General features: G+C 47.9%; 1 protein-coding gene across 12 annotated transcripts in view; it reads right to left on the bottom strand.

Annotated features, from left to right (window-relative positions):
• Window positions 1-15387, bottom strand: part of CEP164 (centrosomal protein 164) — a 69687-nt gene that overhangs the window by 40039 nt on the left and 14261 nt on the right. For 10 of the 12 annotated variants that reach the window (XM_024751775.1, XM_024751770.1, XM_024751776.1 and 7 more), the window contains 4 exons: window positions 9306-9510; window positions 2613-2768; window positions 2081-2215; window positions 1356-1433 (listed from right to left, as the gene is read on the bottom strand). In XM_024751775.1, the coding sequence (XP_024607543.1) occupies window positions 1356-1433; window positions 2081-2215; window positions 2613-2768; window positions 9306-9510 (574 nt within the window). Of the gene's footprint in view, window positions 1-1355; window positions 1434-2080; window positions 2216-2612; window positions 2769-2925; window positions 2977-9305; window positions 9511-15387 lie in introns of those variants that run through there. The other 2 variants (XM_024751774.1, XM_024751782.1) reach the window with 2 other exon arrangements.

Below are 15387 nucleotides of genomic sequence, written 5' to 3'. Positions count from 1 at the left end.
GAAGCAGCAGGACTACTAGGGGGATATTCCGGAAGCTAGTTCCATCCATATTCTGCATTTCCCAGGCCTCGTGCCTTTGCTCAAGCTGTCCACCTGCCTAAAACATCCCTTCCACCCCCACATCTAAAACCTCCCTACTCTTCAAGACCGGGGTCAAATGCTGTCTCATCCAAGTTCTCCCTCATCTCTGGGCAGGTAATTTCTCTGCCCTCAGAACTCCTCCAAAGAGTGTACCTGTGCTCGAGCTCTTTATACACCTGGCCCTGCTTTACAGTTTCCTAAATATTCATTTATTCAACATGTACTAAGCGCTCACTAAGCACAGAGTGCCCAGCATCCTTTCTCTCCAACTGCACGCTCCCAGAGGCCCGCCCAGGCCACTCCTTACCAGTGCTGGGATCGACCACAGCACAGCTGCCGCCACACAGCCAGCATTCGACAAATGCTAAGCATCGGGACAGCATTACACCTCTGTTCAAACCCTCCCGTGGCTCCCAATGCCGGTGTAACCCGGTCCCAACTTCTCAGCTGGCACTCGGGTCCTCCACGACCCAGCCCAACCTACCTCCACAGCCCCACTTCCCACTCCTCTCCCACACGCGCCCTGGGCTCCAGGCAAAGGAGACACCCTCGTGCTCCGCTCCTGCACAGTGCCCTGCAGCTGGAGCTCTCCCTCGCCACTCGCCTCTGCTCGTCCGGTCCCGCCCACCGTCCCTCCTGGCTCACCTCAGATGTCAGATTCTCAATAAGGCCTTTCAAACGGACAGGAGACCCCGACTTCTCCCCAGCCACAACACTGTGTTTTACCACCCTGACGGCGGCACTGCATTCCACTCCGAGTCCCAGCTACGTAAGTCTCTCTTTTATGAGACTGTAAACTCTTTGAGGGCAGGGATCACAGCTAACTGAGGCGTGCGTGGCCAATAGCACCTAGCAAAGTGCCTCATGTAGAAACATTCAATAAACGGTGGTTATCTGAGAAATGAGTGAATGGATGAATTCCTTTTCCCGCTTGTGCCTCCCCAAACCCCAGAAATCCCATCTGGACAGGACTGGGACAAAATGGTACTCTTTCCAAATAAGTCTCCCACAAGGAGGAAGGCTTAAGAAGGGAGGAGGGGGACTTCCCTGGCGGTCCAGTGGTTGAGACTATGCGCTCCCAATGCAGGCGGCCTGGGTTCGATCCCTGGGTCAGGGAACTAGATCCTGCATGCTGCAACTAAAGATCCCGCATGCCGCAACTAAGACCCGGCGCAGCCAAATAGATAAATAAATAAATTTTTTTTTTAAAAAAAGAAAGGAATGAGGGACCTGCCAGGCTGAGGCATCTGCCTGCAGGGGCTTCAGGCTCTTACCTCATACTCGAAGTCACCCCCCAGTGCCCCGATGTCCAGGTGCAGGTTCTTAAGAAGCTCACTTGAGCTTCGGACACTCTGAAAATGGAAACGATGGCAAGGAAACTGGTCAGCCCAGGGGGCCGAGAAGCTCCTCACTGGTTATACTTTCTGGGTCAGACCCAGCAGGTATACAGACTGAGCAAGGAATGAGGCTGTAGGCTGGAAAATCATTTTCACTTATTTTCAAAGTAGCACAGAGGTTAGCCCAAAGGTAAAGACAGCTCAGCTCAACTATCCACCAGCAGATGAACGGCTAGACAAAATATGGTATATTCATACAATGGAATATTATCCAGCCACATGTGCTACAACATGGATGAACCCTGAAAACATTATGCGACATGAAAGAAGCCAGACATAAAAGGACAAAGACGGTATGATTCCACTTATATGAAATGTCTAGAATAGGCAAATTCACAGAGACAGAGAGTAGATCAGGGACTGGGGAGAGGGGAGGATCCAGAGCTTTGTTTAAAGGGTACAGAGTTTCTCTGGGATTATGAACAAGTTCTGGAGATGGATAGTGGTGATGACTGTACAACACTGTGAAGGTAGTTAAGGTCACTGAGCTGTACGCTTAAAAGTGGTTAAAATGGTAGACATATTTGACCACAATTTTTAAAAAAAAAATTTTTTTTCATAGCACAGAGGGTTTCCAGGCCAAGAAAAGGATTCATTCTTACCTGGTTGTCACTCTCCACCTCATCCTCCTCATTGGTCTCCTCTCCTAAAGCCAAGAGGCTGAGAGCATTCTTGTCCTCATGGATGGAGCCCAGGAGACCCTTCGTATACGCAGAAGTCTTGAGACCCTGTGAAGGCTCCAAAATAGAGAAGGAAAACCAAGGCACTTATGGGGAAGACCCTCAGATTGCCTTCTCCTCTCTGTTTCTGTTTAGACGGCTCCCAGAGCAAGCCCACCACCTCCAGGAAGCTGACCCCAGCAGCTCCAGCTCACTGATCCCTCCCTGTCCAACTCCTGCTGCCCTGGCTGCAGGGACTGGGAAATCACCACTGCAGTCCCTATGCCCTGGGTCCATCCTCCACCACCCAGAGCCCCTGTTCAGCATCCTCCAGGTGTGACTCACCTTCCCCACTAGATTATGAGCATTAAGGACTCAGCCCATGCCCTCTATTTCTCATCCATGGGTCACGGTTCCTAGCATGGAACATGGAGGCCCCACGGTAACTACACTGAACACAAGAAGAAGCATTTACCATTGAGAGTTCTCCATGCTGACCAGACTCCACCGAGCTCCCCAGGCTCACGCTTTGAGATCCACGAAGAGCAGAGGGCGGGGCATCCACCAGGCCCCTTAACGGGGCCAGACCCCCGAGAGGAATGTGGACAGGGGCTAACGGGGAGCCCAGGGCCTGGGCAACAGAAAACATCCTGTTACAAACCCAAGAAACCACAGGGCTCTGAGAGTGTGGAGATGGATATAAAAATAAAAGATCTAAATCCTGCCCGCTCAAATTTAAACCGCCTCCGTTCGGAGGCTGCTAATGAAACACAACATCCAGAAATTACCATTGTGCCAGCCGTGCGAGAATCACGGGCTGGCTTCCTGATTCTCGTAACTCTGGGCCTGTCTCTCAGCAAATGGTTCTTTCACATCTGGCAGATGCTGCAGAGGACTCTGCTCTCCCTCCGAAGCCACAGAGGAAGTTGGGGGGTTGGGGGGAGAAGAGACAAAAGCCTCATCTACCAGCATGAGAAGTCTCAATAGATACAGTTGAAAACGGATGAATCAAGAAAAAGCGGTCTAAGCATATTATTTACAAATATGGAAGCAAACACTGGGAAGAGAGCCGTTGCCTCTGGGGAGGGGTACCCACACCCGAGAACTGCTATATTTCGTTCTATGCCTTTTGGCTCGACTTGACATTGTTTAATAACATGGGCATGTATTACTTCAATTAAAATAAATATTAACTATGAAAGATACACATGAGCAACAAAAGAACTCTCTTTCCGCTCTCCACTGACGAGGAAAGGGGCTGGAGGGAGCCTCGCCAGAGGACTGTGCAGGCCCCTCCTTCGCCCTGTTCTTGGGATGGCCAAACGAAGGCTTTGTACCAGGGAGGACTGGGGAGAGAACCAACTGGGTGGCAGAATTTGTGAGACGTTGGGTCGCTCACGGACTCGTGGATTCTCAGTTTACTCCTCTGCACAGAGATGATGTGTGTCTTGCTACTTAAGAAGGTTTGTTGAGAAATTCAAATGAGATACTGACAGCAAGGAGCATGTGTGCGTGGCCCAGCGCTACAGCAGCGCTGTGGAACTGCTATCATTACAGGGATTCACATCACAAGAGTCTGGGCTTAGAAGCCGAGGCAGGATAGCATTCTGGGGACAGTTTACAAAGAGCTCTTTAAATATCCTCAAACTTAAACTGTATATAAAACAACACAAAAATTCCATTCCTCTCTAATCCCATGGGGACTGAAGAGAGAAAAGGGGAACCTGAGGAGGTCAGGCAGAGTTCAGGTGGCCCATCTTCTCACCCGCAGCTGGGCCTGGGGCCAGACCATCGGGTGGGCTCTGAACACAACCCATTTCTGCATGGGAAGGGCATCAGATGCTTATCTGAAAGGTGACACGAGATCCCCTCCCAAACCTTTGTAGGTTCCCAGTCACCTGGCCTGCTGCAGGGTATCTTCGTTAGACAGAAAAGGAGCTGATAATAAAAAAATTGGCCAACTTTGCCTGAGCCCTGGGCACCGGGGTAAGCACCTGTCTCATTTCACTGTCAAAACCATCTGAGGCCACAGTCCCCACAAGAGCAAACGGAGACTGGTGAGGTCAAGACCCCTGCCCCAAATCATAGGGCCTGCAATGAGGGCAGACGTGGGACCGGAACGCAGGGCAATCTCTAAGCCAGTATTGTACACTGCCTCCTGGCTATGGCAGAAAAGGAGCCCAGGAAATCTGCTCTGAGGTGAACTGTTAGCAAACCCAGCCTGCTCCCCGCAGCCAGCCCAGTGGATCAGCGAGTAAAATTCTTCCCATACTATATGTATGGAAAATTACAGACTCCTAACATGGCTAATTTGCTAACGTGCTGGGGGCCTGAGGGAGGGAGACAGACCCGCTGAGGGCTTTGTTCTCCCAGGCCTTTACCAAATCAGCGGTTAGCAGGGAAACTATACATCCCTGGCTCCTAGCTGATCACGCACTATGGGCTGTGCGTGGCGTTGTCCTTCGGAGAGGATAAACTTGCTGCCATTGGGCTAATTAAAACTTCCAGGATAATCTGCAGCTTATCTGATATTTATAGTGCTACAGCAGTTATCAGAGCTAACGGAGAACCAGGGCACGCCAGCAATTAGGAACCGAGGTAACAACTGGGTAAAGCCACAGCTGGGCAACAGCCAAAGAATAGCCGGGGAAATGCAGATCGACCCCCAGGGTGGTCTGGGATCCAATTTGACTTCTGAATGAAGCTAGTGGTGACTCTTTAAAAGCAAAAAGAGTCGGAATGACAGGGCAAGCCCAACCCTTTGGTAGAGCCCAATAGGGGAGGAAGTGAAGGCTCACGTGGTCAGCACAAGTCTGACACAGATTATTCACATGGTTCTGGAAACCCTGGGAAGCAAGGAGCAGAAGCAGCTCACTGAACGGCAGAGAGAGCCTGGGCTTCAGCCTCTCATGACAGTGTTAACTCTCTAGTTCTGTGTGATTCCCAGAAGGGACTAAGTTCAGAGGCTGGGGGTAGGGTGTCTACTTGGGAGGACCTCTCCATAACCAGCTGATGGGGAAGGCTTCCCAAATCCTGGGACAGTACCTATATCTTGCATGAGTGCCAGGATAAGTGCCACCTTGCTCACCCTCAAAACTGAGCATCGTCAGAGCGCGTGAACCACCCACGAAGTACAGTTAGGTCAAGAGAAGGGAAGTCTAGATACCCTCAGCCCCTATCTTGCAGGTGATGGGGCAGAAGAAACAGGAACCGCATGTCAACCCACAAGATGGCCATCCTGGGTGGTTAAGGGATCAATAGTTACCAAGGGAGGACAGATAACAGGAAAGCAGACCTGCTGGCTGTGTTAGGGTGTCAGCTCAACCTGCGCCCTCCCTGTCAAGTTCACTGAGCCTGAAGGCCGTGCTCTCTAAGAAGCCTACCTGGTTGAGAAGCTGCATCTTGCCTGGCTCTGTAGCAAGCCCTCTGCTGGAACTCAGCTTGACCAGCCCCTGCCTGAGGGGGCTGCTGCTTGGCCGGAAACGAGCTTGCTGAGAGGCCTCCTGCCCAGCCGGGGCGCCGGCCACCTTCTGAGGATGCTCCCGCGTCTCTGGCCCCCAAGACAGAAACCTGGAGCCCATGGCTCTGATGGCCTCGTGCTCGCCCTCACTAGACATCCTGGAAGACTCAGCTGCCAGGCGGCAGACCACGCTGGCAAGGTCTCTGCACGGCCTGTCCCGCGCGCTCTCGGGCGGCCCTGGGCCCTCCGGCCGCCTGGAGAGCTTGAACATCTGCAGGATGTGCTGGTAGAACCTCTGGTCCTCAGAGTAGTCTTCACTCTCTGACTGCTCCTCGGCAGAGCTCTGCATGTGGGACAACTGGGGCGCCAGGAAGGGGCTGGGGTGCTGCTCCCTGGGTCCGGGGCCTAGCTCACCCACACCCCGCTCAGATCCCCGTGAGCTCTGCAGGTCCCACGGGAAGTTGGTCACCTCCCCCAGGACCTCAGAGCCCAGGTGTGAGGCCAGGCTGCTGCTGCTGCTCTCCAAGTCAGGCCCAAACCTGCCCAGCCTCCTGTCCTCTGCAGGGGGCTCCAGAGAGCCTGGGGGTGGTGTCTTCTCACTGGCAGGAGACCCTCGAGGGGCCTGCGAGGCGACTGCAGGGGCGCTCTGGGCTGGTTCTGAGACCAGGGTATCAGGGGGTATTAGCAAGAGCCCCTGAGGTGGACCTATGGCTGAGGCCCCTGGAGCCTCAGGGTCTTCGGGCTCTATTTTCTTGCTGCCCCAAGGGGCGTCCTTGTGGACAAGCTTGGAGACCTGTCCCATCCACAATCCCGGGGGCTCTCTCCTCCTCCTGCCCCTGCCCATGCTGCTCTCCTCCCCAGAAACGCCCTGCCAGCTCTGGTCTTCAGCTGGGCTGCTGACTAACAAGAAGGGCTTGCTCTTCCTGGCAGGCAGCATGGGGTCAGAAGAACAAAGGGACAGGGAGGGATCCTCCTCAGGGGATGGTGAGGGAATGGGGCTCTGGCCCTTGTCCCCCCCAGGGCCAGTGGAGCTCTGCTTGGCCATGTTATGGCTGTGCTGCTCCCCTTTCAGCTGCAGGCCCTTGAGGGCTTCCAAAAACTTCAAGTGGACCAAGGCCTGGCTCCTGCTCTCTAACGCATCCTGCCCGTTCCGGAAGGGCCTGCTGTGGTCAGGGCCCAAAGCGCCAGGTTTCTGCTGTCTGGTCCTCATTTCCAGCTCTTCTATTTCAGGGTCTGAAAACCCCAGGTAGATTTTCTCTGTCGCCTGCTGGGGCTTCTCCAGACCCTGCTGATCACCTAATTCTGTCCTGCAGTGGGCTGGGGCCCTGCCTAAGATTTTCTCCACGTCGGCAAAGATCTGGTGGGTTCGGGAAGCTTGGCCCTTGAAGAGTGGCTGTAGCTTGCTGGGCAGGGAGCCCGTGAGAGACCTAGGGATGTCAGCCAGCATACGTGGGCTCTTCCCTTTCTTAAAGGAGCCCTCACTTCTAGCCTGCATCTCTTGGTCTAGGTCCAGATCAGCCAGCCCAGATGCTGAGAGAGGGGATGGGCCACGGAGAAAGGAGGAAGAAGGCAGAAGTCCCTGCTCAGGCTGTGTTTCCTAGATGGGTATATAAACAGGCAGAGAAAACTAAGACAAAGCGCTTCTGATTTCTACTTGCTACCTTAGCCCTTGGCAAACCCTTAGCAGAAACCCACCCTCCATTTAAAGAAAAACACAAACCCATGAGGAAAGAAAAGCTAAAAACTCCCTGAGCTTTGTTGTTTTCTGGGCCCTAGTTTCCTTATCTATAAAGAGGAGGTTCGATGAGATCAATGGCTTACAAACCTTGCGCCATGGAACCCACATATTGGTTCCGCCTGGTACCTTGGGGGCTGCTATAGTGGGCATGTGATGGGGAACAGGCATCACCAAGACCCACACCCCCAGGTTCAACCAGAGCAGCTCCACTTCTTCTTTATCCACTGGCCCTCTATGGGAGAACTGATGTGAAGACAGGGTTCCATTGCTAACAAACGTCTGAAAATCACCAACTAGATTACCCCAAAGGTACCATCAAGCTCTCAATTCTGCGATTGGTTAATTTCATAAAATCCACCATCCTTATCAAGGACTATCAGAAAGAGTCTAAGAAGGGAGGAAAGAGGGGAAACATAAGCAGTGAACCGAGCCTTGGGAACTTGGACTAGGTCTTCTACCAAAGGCAAGAGTTGGCACTGCTCAAGAGAGGTCCACAGTCAGGGAATCTTGGGGTAGACAAAACCATAAAAGATCAACCACATCCTGCATTCACCCTAAACTCCACCCAGCTCTCCTGCAGAGAGCCCAAACCACCTGAGCCCGGTCGCCCACCTGGTCAGGCCTGCCCCTGGACAAACTGGTTTGCACCTGTCCTGAGCCCTAAGATCCAGACTGGCAGCCCAGGGCAGTCCACTTGCCCTCAGCTCCTGAAACCACAGGAGGAATCCTTTTTAACAGGGAGCTCCTGGAACTCAGTCACACACCCAGAGCTCAGTCTATTACCCAGCCCTCCACCCCAGAACCCTCACTTCATTCCCTCTCTCACCTTCAGCCATGGCAGAGCCTGCCCAGATGCTGATTATCATGTAAAATAGTCCGGGGTTAGTGAAAAGCCCATTATACATCTTTTACCTTTCAAACACATGCCATTAGAAAATTCAGCCTCTTTGGAAATTACCTGTTCTCTTTTCTCCACCTGGAAGAATGGACTTGCTGTCTTATTTCTCAGAACCATGATTAGTAATATTGGGGTGGGAGGGAGTAACTGTAGAGCTTGGAAATGATTAAAAGAGCTAAATTCATCAGCAACTATCCAATGTCAGAACTGACACCTTGCAAAGGAAGGAAGATGGAGGAAATCTTCACTGAAAAGTAAGCACCAGGCACCAGTGGGAAATAAAGACTATAAATAAGAGAGCAAATCAACTCGACCATTAAGAGGGTTAAAATGGTATTCCCAGCGTTCCCCACTTGGCTGAACTGGGTTCCCAAGTCCCTCCCTCTCCTCAATGTGGCCCACCTGCCTCACACCTGGAGGGACAAATAGAATGATAATGGGAAAGATAACTTTCAACTCTGAGTAAAAAAGCTACTTGGGACCAAGGTGGTGACATTGCAATCAAATGTCAGTTATCCACCATGAACCGAGGACACCGGCAGCAAAGGCCATCCACAGGGCCAGATAAAGCCTCAAGCTTTTCTTTCTGGATCTTGAAGGCACTGATGTTCTGACAACTGAATTATGGCTCATCAGACATCTAGGAATTTGCACCACCGAGACACATGATGAACCCACACGAGGAAAGCCTGGCTCGGAAAGGAGAGGAGAGGCACTCGCTCCTCTGGGTTCTCTGGCCTCCACCAAGTGCTCCCTGTGCCCCCAACTCTCCAGAGGGGCAGACGGCGTCACTGCAAAACCCCATCCTCAGCAGGGCACTGCCTCACTAATCCTATTATGTCATATGTGCCTCCCAAGGGGGAAAAAGAAATTGCTTAGAGATAGTAACCACTTCTAGAAGCCTAAAAGGAAAATTTGCCAGAAGACAGGCATAATTCAGATGAGGCACTATCAAAAAGTTACTATATTATTGTCGTCATTCTTAACCTCCCAGCTGTAAACAGCTAGAGGTTCCCGATATGCCTCAGGTTTCAGGCCTGGCCTCTCTGAGAGCTGGCATCCACTGACTCACCAGGGGACTTCTGGAGGTCTCTTTGTCCTTCTTGTCTTTCTTTTCCTTTTTCTTTTTCTTTTCTTTCTTCTTAATGGCCCCAGGAGTCGACAGCTTCCCGCGCTCTTGGATCACCAAGTTCCGGTAGTGCTCATCACAGGGATGGTCCCACATGGACTGCCCGTTGGCAAAGTTGAAATAGTAAATATCACCTGTGATGTCCTGGCTGGGGATGAGCAGAGGTCACAAGTTAGTCCCTGCTCAGGTCCAAAGCTACACAGGAAAAAAAAAAGAAGAAGAAAAATGGCGAGGAGGCAGAGAAGAAGGAAGAACTGTGGGGAGAAGGGGAGAGAGAGAAAAGAAGAGAGGAAAGGATTAACACAAAATTGAAGGGTAGGGACTTTCCTTATGGTCCAGTGGTTAAGAATCCGCCTTCCAATGCAGGAGACATGGGTTCGATCCCTGGTCAGGGAACTAAGATCCCACATGCCTCGGGGCAACAAGCCCGCGTGCCACAACTAGAGAGAAGCCCGTGCGCTGCCACGAAGAGCCCGCACCATAACAAAGACCCAGTGCAGCCAAAATTAAAAAAATAAAAATTGACGGGTACCATTTGGCTAAGAATAAAGAGTTTCCTTAGATAGAAACAAAGGATTGGGATACCTAAGGACTTCTCTAGATGGAGACGTCTAATTGTTAAGGTTCCTGAGAATTCATGGTAGACTAGAGTAGGAATAAACTTTGTTTTAGATGGATAAATACAAACACTATGGTATCATGGAGATAAATTCTGGGATAGAACTTGCTTAATATTTTCATAAATGATCTGAAGAAAAAATATGCGTTGTGATAGCTCTGATTTTGCAAAAGATTCTAAACTCATAAGAGGTGATAATCCAAGCTAGTGGGGTCAATCAACAATAAAAGAAAATAATGTAGAAGGTAGGTCTCAACATGAACAAATAAGCCGTTCATCCCACCCACCATTATCAGTAATCCATATATTGCAATATAATCCATATATTGCAATATAATCCATATATTGCAATATAAAAGATGCAATACCCAGGAATAAATCCAAAGTGTACAAAATCTTCATAAAGCTTTATTGAAAATTCAGGGGAAGAAAAAAGAAAAAACAACTGGAGAGACACCCAGTGTTCCTGAATAGAAAGATTCAAGTCTGTAAACATGCCATTAATCCTCAAATTAATGTATAAATCCAATACACTCCCAATCAGGCTCCTTATGAAATTTGACAAGCTCAATCTTAATTCAAATGAAAGAGAAAATATGCAGTAAAACAGGAAAAATATCAGAGGTAAAAGATAAAAAGACATACAAGTGACCAAGAAGCACATGAGAAGATGCTCAACACCACTGAAGATTAGGGAAGTGAAAATTAAAACTACAATGAAATGTCACTTCACATCCATTAGCATGGCTATTATCAAAACAGCAGAAAATATGGGCATTCCCTGGCGGTCCAGCAGTTAGGACTCTCACTGCTAAGGGCCCGGGTTCGTTCGCTGGTTGGGGAACTAAAATCTCACATGCTGCAGGGCGTGGCCAAAAAAAAAAAAAAAGCAGAAAATAACAAGCGCTGGCAAGGATGTAGAGAAACTGGAACCCTGGTGCACTACTGGTGGGAATGGAAAATGGTGTAGCCACAGTGAACACAGCATGACAGTTCCTCAAAAAATTAAAAATAGAATTACCACTTGAACCAGAAATTCCACCTCTGGAGGCATACCCAAAAGAATTGAAAGCAGGGATTCGAACAGACATTTGCACACCAATGGTCACAGCACCACTATTCACATAGCCAGACGGAAAGAGAAATTCTCAGGTGCCAGAAACAAAAAGAAAACATGAAACCTGAATAATAAGTCCATGAACTGACAGGTCAAAACTGGTATCTGACTTGGATATAGGCCTGTGGAACTTGGGCTTTAATGCCAGTTTAGAACAAAATGTGGCCTTAGGCCTTCGTGAATTTAGGAACTGGAAATGAGACACTAGGTGTATCTGGGGTCCTTCGGGCTGTTCCCTCCATGAATAAAAGGACCTAGGTCATGGAAGCAGCAAGGAAACATGTCAGGTTCTAGGTGGGGAAAATAAAATTTAATGAAAAACTGAAACCCCAAGACACATGTAGATATATAGTCCAAAATGTGGTAAGGGAACCCCAAGTCAGGAAATTAATGGAAAAATTTAGTCCTAAACCACTGAAAACTCCTTGGCAGAAACCACTGTAAAGCCACTCAACAACCTAGGAATGAGACACTCACAGAAAATAACCTCTGCTGAAGATGAATTCACAAAATGCACAATAACTAATTACAGAGGAAATGTGAGCATACTTTTCGCCATGAGGGAAAATCAGTAACACAATGAAAAGAAGAACTGAGAGAGTAGAACAATCAAAAGAAGACTAAAAATAACAATATTTAAAATTATTGTAGGGATAAAGGAGTAGAATCCATAATGAAAGAACAGAACTCTAAAAAAACCTAGACATATTGAAAAGAACATAAGAGAGCTTGAAGGAACTGGTAGTCATTAGATTCAAAATGAAGAACAACCAGATCTGATGCAGTCAAGAAGAAACAAATAGTGAATTGGGAAATAAATATGCTAAAGGAAATTATAAAGTGATTTTTCAAATATGAAACAGAAGTTAAGAGACATGGAGGATCAAATAATAAGGTCCAATATATTTCCAGTAAGAGGTGTAGAAAAGGAAGTGATAATGGTTGAGAATTTTCCAAAATTGAAGAGATATATGAGTCCTCAGAGTAAGGAAGCACTCCAATTCCTATACACAGTAAATAACAATGAATCCACACCTAGACACACTGTTGTGAAATTACAGAACACCAGAGATTAAAAACAAAATAATAAAAACAACCAGAGGGGGGAAAAGTTGGTTACCTACAAAGAAACAACTAATGAAACCAAAAAACATGTCTTACGAGCAAACCCAGCGGTCAGAAGATAATGGTATACTGTATTGTCAAACAGCTGTTGACAAATCTGTACTCAACTAAACCACTATTCAAGTGTGAGACCAGGGACTTCCCTGGTAGCACAGTGGTAAAGAATCCGCCTGCCAATGCAGGCGACACGGGTTGGAGCCCTGGTCCGAAAGATCCCACGTGCCTCGGAGCAACTAATCCCGTGCATCACAACTACTGAGCCTGCACTCTAGAGCCCGCGTGCCACAACTACTGAAGCCTGTGCGCCTAGAGCCCGTGCTCCGCAACAAGAGAAGCCACCACAATGAGAAGCCCGCGCACTGCAATGAGAAGCCCACGCACCGCAACGAAGACCCAAGGCAGACAAAAATAAATAAATAAATTTAAAATTTTAAAAAAAGTGTGAGACCAGGGATTTCCCTGAACTCAGAGCTTTCACTGCTGGGGCCCAGGTTCAATTCCTGGTGGGGAAACTAAGATCCCACAAGCCACACAGTGCAGCCAAAAAAAACAATACAAAAACAAAGAGTGAGACCAGACAACAATTACTCAGGACACAGGAAGATAAACACATTTAGCATGCTTGATACAAAGGACATTTAAGAACCCTGTATCCAAAAACAGAAACAGACTCACAGACTCAGAAAACAAATTTATGGTTACCAAAGGGGAAAGGGATGAGGTAAGGAAAAGTCAGGAGTTTGGGATTAGCAGATACAAACTACTATATATGAAAAACAAGGTCCTACTGTATAGCACAGGGAACTATATTCAACATCCTGTAATAAACTATAATGGAAAAGATTATGAAAAAGAATATATTTTTTAACATCTTTATTGGACTATAATTGCTTTACAATGCTGTGTTAGTTTCTGCTGTATAACAAAGTGAATCAGCTGTATGTATACATATATCCCCATATCCCCTCCCTCTTGCACCTCCCTCCCACCCTCCCTATCCCACCCCTCTAGGTGGTCACAAAGCACCCAGGTGATCTCCCTGTGCTATGCAGCTGCTTCCCACTAGCTATCTATTTTACATTTGGTAGTGTACATATGTCAATGCCACTCTCACTTCGTCTCAGCTTACCCTTTCCCCTCCCCATGCCTTCAAGTCCATTCTCTAAGTCTGCTATATATATATATATATATATATAAAACTGAATCACTCTGCTGCACACCAGAAACTAACAAAAAATTGTAAATCAACTATACTTTAATAAAAAAAAAGAACCTCGGTGACTTCCCCGGTGGCGCAGTGGATAAGACTCCACGGTCCCAATGCAGGAGGCCTGGGTTCGATCCCTGGTCAGGGAACTAGATCCCACATGCGTGCCGCAACTAAGAGTTCGCATGCCACAACTAAGGAGCCCGCCTGCTGCAACTAAGCAGCCCACGGGCTGCAACTAAGACCCGATGCACCAAATTAATTAATTAATTAAAAAAAAAAGAACGCTGTATCCAAAAATGAGAGACTACATTCTTATCAAGCACACATAGAACATTTACATACACAAGATCACTTACTGAACAAAAGAACTCTCAACGTGTAACAAAGAATAGATATAATGAACAAATAAAATTGGAAATCAGTAATTTAAAAAACACCCAACTCTATCCATCTCATTGCATTCAAGCTATCACTTTGGAGCAAAGGTACTTAACAAAATTTTTAAAAAATCAAAGCCAGGGCTTCCCTGGTGGCGCAGTGGTTGAGAGTCCGCCTGCCGATGCAGGGGACACGGGTTCGTGCCCTGGTCCGGGAAGATCCCACATGCCGCGGAGCGGCTGGGCCCGTGAGCCATGGCCGCTGAGCCTGCGCGTCCGGAGCCTGTGCTCTGCGGCGGGGGAGGGCACAAAGGGGAGAGGGCCGCGGACCGGAAAAAAAAAAAAAAAAAAAAAAAAAATCAAAGCCAATAATATATAATCATTACCAAGCAGAGTTTACCCCAGGAATGTAAGGTCGGTCTAATATTTGAAAACCAATCAATATAATTGACCATATTAACAGACCAATATAGAAAAATCATATGATTCTATCAATAGATACAGAAAAACTATTTGATAAAATCCAACATCCATTTTGGATTTAAACTCTCAGCAAGCTAGGAATACAAGGGAACTTCCTCATCCGGACAAATGGCATTTAGAAAACCCTACAGCTAACATCACCTAACATCATACTTAATGGTGAAAGACTGAATGCTTCCCCTTAAGGTCAGGAACAAGGCCAAAATGTCCATTGTCACCACTTCTATTCAATTGTACTGGAGGTTCCAGTCAGTGCAGTAAGGCAAGAAATAGAAATATAAGGTATCCAGGTTAGAAAGGACATGTCCCAGAAGACATACCATCTATGTAGAAAATTCTATAGAATCTACAAAAAAGCTACTAGAACTGACATAAGTAAGTTTAGCAAGGTTGCAGGCTACAAGGTCAGTATACAAAAACCAATTTTATTTTTATATGAAGGCAATCAACAATTGGAAATTGACATTTCAAAAAAAACCATAATGGAAAAGAATATGAAAAGAATGTATATGTATTTATAACTGAATCACACTGCTGTATAGCAGAAATTAACACAACATTGTAAATCAACTATACTTCAATAATATAAGAATAAATAAATAAAAGATAGCATTTACAGAACCATCAAAAGAAGAGAGATAAATGACAAAATATGAGCAAGATGTGTACACTAAAAACTATAAAAGATGGGCTTCCCTGGTGGCGCAGTGGTTGAGTCCGCCTGCCGATGCAGGGGACACGGGTTCGTGCCCCGGTCCGGGAAGATCTCACATGCCTCGGAGCGGCTGGGCCCATGTGCCATGGCCATTGAGCCTGTGTGTCCGGAGCCTGTGCTCCGCAACGGGAGAGGCCACAACAGTGAGAGGCCCGCATACCGCAACGGGAGGAGGAATTCCTAAAGAATCAGTCTTTGAAGCCTAGTGGGATTTGATTGCAGGACTTCGACAAGACTGGGGAAAACAGAGACTCCACTCTTGGAGGGCACACACAAAGTAGTGTGTGCATCGGGACGCAGGGGGAAGGAGCAGTGACCCCAGGGGAGACTGAACCAGACCTACCTGCTAGTGTTGGAGGGTCGCCTGCAGAGGCGGGGG

Source organism: Neophocaena asiaeorientalis, unplaced genomic scaffold, assembly GCF_003031525.2.
Source record: "Neophocaena asiaeorientalis asiaeorientalis breed wild unplaced genomic scaffold, Neophocaena_asiaeorientalis_V1.1 scaffold479, whole genome shotgun sequence".
In the NCBI taxonomy this organism is placed as follows: Eukaryota; Metazoa; Chordata; class Mammalia; order Artiodactyla; family Phocoenidae; genus Neophocaena; species Neophocaena asiaeorientalis.
This window is presented reverse-complemented; position numbering and strand designations above follow the sequence as displayed.